The 8,487-nt window shown below is 43.0% G+C and overlaps 2 protein-coding genes across 3 annotated transcripts; both read right to left on the bottom strand.

Moving 5' to 3' along the window:
- Positions 1-1,206: 1,206 nt before the first annotated feature.
- Positions 1,207-3,605, bottom strand: LOC145222842 (uncharacterized). Of its 2 annotated transcripts, none has more exons than XM_080089062.1 (2): positions 1,563-3,605; positions 1,207-1,493 (listed from the first exon to the last, which is right to left on the bottom strand). In XM_080089062.1, exon 1 carries the CDS (start codon positions 3,279-3,281, stop codon positions 2,361-2,363), a length of 921 nt encoding a protein of 306 aa, XP_079945188.1. In that variant the 5' UTR covers positions 3,282-3,605; the 3' UTR covers positions 1,207-1,493; positions 1,563-2,360. The 2 variants fall into 2 exon arrangements, with proteins under 2 accessions (XP_079945188.1, XP_079945187.1); XM_080089061.1 differs by having other exon boundaries at positions 1,207-1,620; positions 1,693-3,605.
- LOC145223459 (uncharacterized) lies at positions 3,563-5,182 on the bottom strand. The gene is made up of 3 exons (XM_080089881.1): positions 4,889-5,182; positions 3,869-4,689; positions 3,563-3,674 (listed from the first exon to the last, which is right to left on the bottom strand). Exons 1-3 carry the CDS (start codon positions 5,180-5,182, stop codon positions 3,563-3,565), a joined length of 1,227 nt encoding a protein of 408 aa, XP_079946007.1.
- Between the last annotated feature and the right edge of the window lie 3,305 nt (positions 5,183-8,487).

Here is an 8,487-nt window from a genome sequence, read left to right as displayed (position 1 = left end):
AGTCCTGAAAGCATTTTTCTACTTTGCCGCACAGTTAGCTAGATTTCGATGATGGGCGCCAAAGAGCACAAACAGCTGGTATTTAAAACGATGTAGGTATCTCCAAAACTGCTTGCGATTATGGCTACGGTATTCGAGTTGGTATTATTAATAAAAACATAAAACTAACTTCAAAACCTAGTTCCTAATTCATAACTTAAAAAAAACTTTTTTCTACCAGACCCGTTTTTTTGCTGCTAAATTAAGAATTCAGCTCTTTGTGCCACTTAATGACATTTTGGTAAACTAAGGTGCGACGGACGTGGGCAAAATACTTCACTAGTAGAGTCTACTCAAATAGTATTAGAGCAGTAATACTAATAAACTGTGTGCCCCGCCACACTGATAATTTTCGCTTTTTTATAGTGGAAACGTTCTTTGATGTTCAGAATCTGATGATAAAGTGCGAACGTAGCCTACATGACAGTTCGCTCATTCTTATTGTTTGCAATAAAAAGCAATCAACACCCATCCACCACAGCAAAGTTGCAAATTGATCTTTTTAACAACTTTTGTTATGTTGGCATGTAAAGTGTGCCGCGGATAAAATGGTTTGCTTATGCGCCGCAAGTTATGAAGCACTGGAGTAGGGACTACACACTATGTTTTATTGACAAATTGCCTCCGCGCCTTGTTAGATCGCGCAGACAAGAATAGCGAAAAGTTCGCAATCCGAGTTTGAGGTTTTGTTATAAATCTTAAGTAGCCTATTATCGTAGTCTTTACATACATATGTAAAGACTATAAGGTATTATTAGATGTGCCTTAAGGCTGTACATTCGTACAGGTAATAATTTGACAGGTAAATTATCGTCCCGTGACAAGAAGTGGCCTTTACTTTATCTTTACGTTTCAAAAAGGCGATTGTGCGCGCTTTTTAACGTCTCAATGTTGCGCAGCTATCTCCGGCAAGGTGAATATTTTAGTGCAATTGTGTTACTACGATTTTTTCACCGAGCGAAATAAACTCAACTCAATTCAACTCTATTGTTTCTGGCATCATTAATTGCCCCTGAACCCCTCAGGCGAGGAAATCTTATAAAACTCATCCTACATGTTGTTGTGGGAATACATTCGCGAGGAATAAATTAACTGTATAGCCTCTAATGCTCGAGAAAAATGCGAAGGGACCGCTATGACAAAAATTGGAAAAGTTTAAGAACAACTCCACTGGAGGGACATTGCTCCGACCCTTAATAATCAGACGGGGTGAATTAAATTGAGATTCCAACTTGAAAATTGCTCCAACATACTTTAAAAAGGGCAGGCAGACGGCAGACATTTGGTGAACCTTAAACAATATGTAACGTCAGGAATTTGCGCGCCTGGTACCGCGCTGGCGTCACACTAGAGAAGTCCAATTTCTGGAAACGCGTGAATTTATTTTACACGTCAACACGGTTCAATACGACACGGTAATCACGTCACGTTCACGGTAGACACGACACGGTTTTCTGCAAGAAAACATTTACTCAAAAATGGGAAACAGAAAACAATTTTATGCCGGCAGAAATAAAGCTTACCAGAGTTTTGGACCAGGGTATCAAAGATATTAAAATCTTTACATCATCAGATAGCATTCTAAACATACAAAAAACGTATAATTCGAATGTAAGGCAAATTGGGCAACTTGAATGCAAATTTCAAGCTCACCATGTAAAGGCAACATTATTCCTTTCATCAGAGTTATCAGAATAAATTTAGCATTACCATCTATTAATGACAAACAAATTATATTTAGTCAATTCCATTACTTTATCTAACGTTTGCAAATTAAAGTCAGCAACTAACGAACTACACGTGGTCCAAACTAAACTCAATACTAAATGGCCAAAAGCACAGCATAGAGAAATAAACTACAATGATATTGTTACGTCATAGGGGATACTGGCATTGTGGTGCAATCACACCATATAAGATGTGACGTAGGTTACGGTTGAGTGATTTATGATGTTACATTCTCCCCCCTAAATGTGTGCTTACACTTCAAACACATTTACAAACAAACCAAGAAAACATCGAATCATGAAACAACGAAAACACACACGAAATCTAAACAGTCGCGTCGCGAAACGCCGTTGGTGAGCAAAGCTCCAACCTGGCGTATTTCAGAGTGCGGCATGTGTAATGCAGCAAACAGCATGGCGTCCATGATATTTCTTCTTTCATCAGCACCAGGATCTTGTGCACCGCAATTCAGGGCCAGTTCGACGACTGCGTGGCCTGAATGCGTCGGATGCACTTATTGGCATTTGGTGCTTGCCTCGCAGAGCAAGCACAATTTTGCAATCGGCCGTCTGTACGTGGAACCAGATTGCGTTTTAAACGTTGACTTGGCGGACAACACCGTGTTTGTCCGGAAACGCGTGCAGAACGCGTCCAATCTTCCATCGACGTCGAGGCTGAGTCTCATCAACGATCATCACCACATCTCCCGGTTGGAAAATGCGTTGTCGTTCGGGCCACTTTTGGCGTAAGGCAATTGTGGGCAAATATTCCCGAGACCATCTTCTCCAGAAATCATCGGCGAGAAGTTGGATGTGTTTCCATCGTCTTCGGCTATAGCAGTCCTTTGGATTGATAAGTCCCACTGGAACACTGTCAGAAGCACGCCCCAACAACAAATGGTTGGGCGTCAGTCGCTCATCTTCAGTAGAAGTGAAGCTGATCGGTGTCAACGGTCTGGAATTTAAAATGCTTTCCACTTCGATAATCAAAGTTTGCAACATGTCCGCACCGATCGTTTGGTTTCTTGTTAGCATCGCATTTAGAATGCGACGAATAGATCTTATCATTCTCTCCCACGAACGTCCCATGTGGGAAGCAGCGGGACAATTAAAATTCCACTTGATGTCTTGTCGTTTGAAGTTCGACTCTAGTCGGGACTGCTGGAGACTTTGTAGGGCTTCACGCAAAACTCTTTCAGCACCAACAAAGTTCGTGCCATTATCGCTGTATATCTCCTTTGGTCGGCCTCTTCTTCCTATGAATCGACGCAGGGCATTGATAAATGCATCAGTGGATAAATCAGGTGCCACCTCGATATGTACAGCTCGCATAGTCAAGCAGGTGAATATGCACCCATAACTTTTCGTTTCACTTCTTCCTCGCTTCACCATGAATGGACCGAAGTAGTCAATGCCAACGTAAGTAAACGGTGGCTCATCAGGCTTCAATCGGGCGAATGGCAGTTCTGCCATTTGCTGTTGTCCTCGTCGTACGGTTCTCTTGCGACACAGCATGCAATTGCTGAGTTCCTTCCTTACAGCGGTGCCTAAACGTTACGTCGATAGCAGGAGCGAAACACTGGCGTTGCACATACTTTATTATCTCTAACTCCGCATCCTTCAGCTCATCCACGCTCAGCTTGCCGGTGGGCACGGAAATCTTTGAGCGCAGGAACGACTTAAAACGCAGCAGCCGTGCGACCGTTGTCTTCAGGTTATGAAGAGATGAATATCGATTCAGCAAACGATCGGTTGACCCTGACTGTGCAGAAACGTTTACAACAATCCTCTTCCGCTCAGCTGGCTGGAACTCTGGAGGAAGCTGAGTCTTCAACTCCGGCGGGGTTTAGCTGGGAATTTACGTGCCTCCATTGATCAGGACTTGTCTGCCGATGAATTTCGGCCAACCTGTTGGCAACAAACGTACCAAAGCGTTTGCTTTGGTTGTAAATACTTTGTCGGACGGCACACGAGTCTGTCCAAAACACGGACTCGCAGTTATCAAATTTTAGTTGGCGTCGAAGCCATTTGTCCGCTTTTACAGCTAGGACAGCAGCAGCAAGTTCAAGCCTCGGAATGCTTTCAGTTTTCGGGGGTGTCACCTTCGATTTGCCAAATAGAAACGAGCAGTGGACTTTTCCATCAGCATGTTCCAGACGAAGGTATAGGACACAATTCCATAGCCTTGAGTTGAAGCATCCGAAAAATGGTGCATCTCGCACTTCGCGACTGAGCCGAAGGTAGGAGGCTTAAAGCAGCGGGGAAGTGTTAACTTCTCGAGCTCCGGCAATTGAGAAAGCCAGCGTCGCCATTCTTCAATATCGTCTTTAGGCAGCTCGTCATCCCACCCCAGCTTCTGTCGGACTATTTCCTGTTGTAACACCTTAGCAATCAAAGTTACAGGTGCGGCAAAACCCAAAGGGTCATAAAGCGTGTTAACAGCACATAAAATATTGCGTCGGGTAAATTTCTTGCCTTGCATCGTGTCAGTTATGCTGAATCCAAATTCGCCATTCTGTGCCCGCCAGTAAACACCCAGAACGCGCTCTTTTACGGAAGCGTCCAAGTTTACATCGGTCAGCGATTTTGCTCTCTCTGCCTCTGGAATTTGATCCAAGACACGTTGATCGTTAGATAGCCATTTGGTCAGGCGAAATCCTCCTTTCTTCAGCAAGGCACGTAGTTGCGTGACCAACTCGGTGGCGCGCTCGACTGTTTCGGCTGACGTCAAACAATCGTCTACGTAAAAATCATTGCGGACAATGTCCCCAACATCTTCATCAAACATTTTTCCGAACTGCTCGGCGGTTTCACGCAAGCAGAATGTGGCGGAGCTGGGCGATGACGTGGCGCCAAAAATGTACACGAGCATACGATGAACGGTGGGCGTTCGGGATAAATCCCCCCCGGCCACCACAAAAACCTTAAAGCATCAATAATGTCAGACTTGTGAACGCGGACCTGGTGGAACATTGCTTCCACGTCCGCTACCAGAGCAATACTGTTCATACGAAATCGTTCCAAGACACCGATTAAACTATTAACCAAATCGGGACCTTGCAGCAAGGCGTCGTTAAGAGACAATCTCTGTGCTGCGCTGCGCAATCAAAAACGATGCGTACCTTTTCGGGTTTGCGCGGGTGGCAAACTGGATGATGCGGCAAATACCATTGAGTTTTGCCTGAATCGTCCTCGGCTTCTTCATTTGCAACTTCTTCTGCGTAGCCCTCATCAATGTAGTCTTGCATCTTCTGGACATACTTGTCTTTAAGAAAGACGTCACGCGAAAAGCGTTTCTTCAGCGACCAAAGCCGTCGTTCAGCCATGTGACGGCTGTCTTTCGGTAAAGTGACATCACTTCGCCACGGAAGAGGCAAATAAAAATGTCCGTCCGTATGTTTCACTGAGCTCTTCATCATGCGTAGCACCTTTCGGTCTTCAACTGACGTAGGAAAGGGCAAGTCGTTTTGGATCTTATAAATTCGTCCACCCAAGAATCACCGCTTAGTTCCTGGGTCTCTTTGCATCTAAAGGAGTTTACCGGAATATTATCAACAGCAGGATAGCAGACGGATGGGCCAACAAGTGACCATCCAAGCGGGGTTCTCGCAGCAAAAGGTTGCTTGCGTTCCCCTGTTCTCATTTCCAGTACTCTATGTGCATATGGGACGTCAGTGCCGATAAGTAATAGCACCTCTCCTTCATCCAACTCAGGAAATTCCAAACCCTGTAGGTGTGGAAACCTGTTCACTTCCGACTTCGTTGGCGTCGGATTTGGCTCAACCGGTATGGTGTCGATGGACAGAGCGTTGTCGACACTAATCTCTTCATTTTCATCTAGTGACAAAACGCTAAAACTTGCGCTTATTCCGCTATGGTTCGCCGGTCTTCTTCCGACGCTGGACATCGTAACTTGTTTTGGTCTTCCGCTTATTGGAAGCAGATCTGCCAACCTTTTATCATAGAAGCTTGTGTCAGACCCCTGGTCGAGGAACGCGTACGTTATGATTTGCTGACCGTTGGACCGAACTTTCACTGAAATAACAGAAAAGTACGATGAATGACAATTCTTTGTCGCGTTGCACCTGGCTGTAGAACTGCTAGATGCCTGTCCATTAGAAGGCTCGCTGCGTGGAGCTCTGCTGTATCTCTCTGAAGCATGTGCGTATGTCCTGGAACGCACGGAATTTTGCATATTTTCATGTAGCAACGTGTGGTGTGAAAGGTTGCAACCTCTCACAGTACAGGTACTGGGCTGGGTACACACCCTTGACGTATGTCGATAACCAAAACAGTTAAAGCACATAAACTTATCTCTTAGAAACTCTCTTCTCTGCACCGTGGACTTTCTGCCGAACACTTCACATCTTTCTAACATGTGATTTCGTTTACAACACGGGCAGCTTATTGGTGACACAGGAGCAGGACTCTGGTTTGTGGTCACAGTCGCACAGGTAACGTTCCTCCCACCGGGTTTTGCGGGGCGCTTCTTTTTTTCAGCCTTTCGGGAAACACACAATTGACCAGGTAAAGTATTTACAACGGCATACTCTTCTTCGACGAACTCAACGAGATCGGCAAGATCCGCTTCTCTTCCAGTTTTCCTTACAGTCTGTGCGACTCGGCGGCGCTAAAGCTTTTGCGACTCGTACGGGAGGCATATTTCCAAAATGTTTCCGAATTCGAACCACAGGGCTTTTTAAGCCAATCACAAAGGCGGGTTTTCCCGGGTCATGTGACTTTTTAACCAATCAGCGTAGTCGACTCATTGAACCAATCAGACGACAGCTTGCGTAGTAACCTGTCAATCTGCCTTGAGTTACTATATTTAAAAGTTAAGGTTGTGCTTGGTTTTATAATTGTATTACTAAAATAAAAGCATTTTGAAAGGCATTTTTAATAATTAATCATAAGCTTTTTTGTAAATAATTATCTGATACTGTTAAGTGGATTCCATGCAGCAAATTGTGGAACTTGAAGGAAAATTAGTAACAAAGGAAATAAAGAAATGGTTTTTAGATTGACCTTACAATCAGCAAAAGAATGGGACGAGTGGCTTGAGTCTTTTTGTGTAGTTTCTAGTACTAGCTGGAATGTATGCAAAACATTTTTCAACCCTAAAATATTTTGGGGTAACCTTTAAATGCCATCTTATCAGTTTTGCCAACATGAAACTGGTGCATCAAATTCAACACTTTGTGTCCTGTGTCTATGGATGTTAAGATCAAACTTTACACCAAGTCAACTAAACATCAGATAAGTTGGTTTCTACTCATCCGTGTATGGCAGTTACCACAATCACTTGCTTAAAGCTGCCAGAAACCTTGGTTAGCTAAAGATCAGTGAATCTACAAAAAATATTTTCAAGATGTATTTTTGGCAATGATTGTCAGTGTCTCAAGCATTACAAAGTACAAACCCATGAGACCAAGTTGCTTGTTACAGATGAAATAAGTGCAGCAGTCACTAACAACTGCCATAATCCAAAACCCTGCTCTGTGTACTATCTCTGGGATCAGTGGCGTAAATGTAACTTTGGGGCATAAAGTGGTATAAATTTGTTTTGTGCCTTTACAGACAAGATCTGCCTTGAGCAATTTAATTGTAAGTCCAATCATGGAAAGAATCCACAAAATGATGTTACAATCTTCTGAGATAGTGTTTGTGGATTCTACAACCAATCTGGATCAGACTAATGCCTCACTTACAGTCCTGTTATGTGGTAGTCCAATTGGGGATGTATCAGGGATCAGTACCTCAGAAGCATATGTATGTAGGCGTTGCATTGGGTCAGGAGCAGGCACCATCTGTGGAATTCTTTAGTGATTTGGCCACCACATATCTACACAAGATCATGGTGGCTGTTCAAATGCCATGGAAATCAATCCACCCACTTCATTGTCCGATAGCATTGCTGGACCCTCATAAACATAAACCAGTGACTGAATGTCCGGACTACACTGCAGAGAACTTTTCTTAAATTTAATTGTGTTCTGAGCTTATAAAGACCAAGCACTCTAGTGACTTTCATTAAAAGAAAACTAATGAACTATTAGAAAGGTTTAAGAACTCTATCTCTTCTGCTCATTTTGTTGCACAAATAAGATCAGCACTTCATTCATTTGGAAAAAAATCAATTGGCAGCCACAATGCTGGGACCAAAATACATTGTTTTTTTGGTACTGACATTAAAATGATATATTTTCTTGGTATGGTTGGTACAAAAATTCATTTCCTTTTGTGTTTTACTTTTTTCCTGCAGCTTTTCCATGTATTTTTGTATAAATTGTTAAATGGTCTTGGATAAAATTTTTACATCTGGTAGATATCATATTGCTTACTCTTATAACCTAATTTCGTTTGTAGATTGGGGCAATTGGTTTTTGATTAATTTATTGGATTGTAGGTTGGGCTATTTGCTATACCAGAACCTGCATGGATGCATAATCATATTTGCTGTTTAACAATTAGAATTTACATTTCCATGCTCCAAAGTGATTACCTATAGCGTATGGTGCCTTAAGCCACTAGAGCTCAGGCCTGTATGTGTGGAATCAAGGAAAAGCAGTTGCGCTGCCAAAATAAACAAACTTTTGGAGGACTGTTGAAATGTAAACCATGAAGGAAAATAAATAGCCTGTGTAGCAAGGTCAAGACAAACTAGTTTAACTTGCTGACAAATATGACTGGTAATATAGAGTGCTGTCAATACTAGCCAAGC

The sequence above is a fragment of the Phallusia mammillata genome, chromosome 4 (assembly GCF_965637545.1).
Source record: "Phallusia mammillata chromosome 4, kaPhaMamm4.hap1.1, whole genome shotgun sequence".
Lineage (NCBI taxonomy): Eukaryota > Metazoa > Chordata > Ascidiacea > Phlebobranchia > Ascidiidae > Phallusia > Phallusia mammillata.
The sequence above is the reverse complement of the archived record's forward strand: the minus strand, read 5'-3'. Positions and strand labels throughout refer to the sequence as shown.

What these genes read in the sequence shown, in the direction of transcription:
- LOC145223459 (XM_080089881.1), bottom strand. Translation starts at nt 5,182, where the DNA reads ATGAAGAGCTCAGTGAAACATACGGACGGACATTTTTATTTGCCTCTT. An exon ending in ACCCGCGCAAACCCGAAAAG is followed by an intron (nt 4,690 to 4,888) that starts GTACGCATCGTT and finishes TGATGCTTTAAG; the next exon opens with GTTTTTGTGGTGGCCGGGGG. An exon ending in TTCTATTTGGCAAATCGAAG is followed by an intron (nt 3,675 to 3,868) that starts GTGACACCCCCG and finishes TGTTGCCAACAG; the next exon opens with GTTGGCCGAAATTCATCGGC.
- LOC145222842 (XM_080089062.1), bottom strand. Translation starts at nt 3,281, where the DNA reads ATGCTGTGTCGCAAGAGAACCGTACGACGAGGACAACAGCAAATGGCA.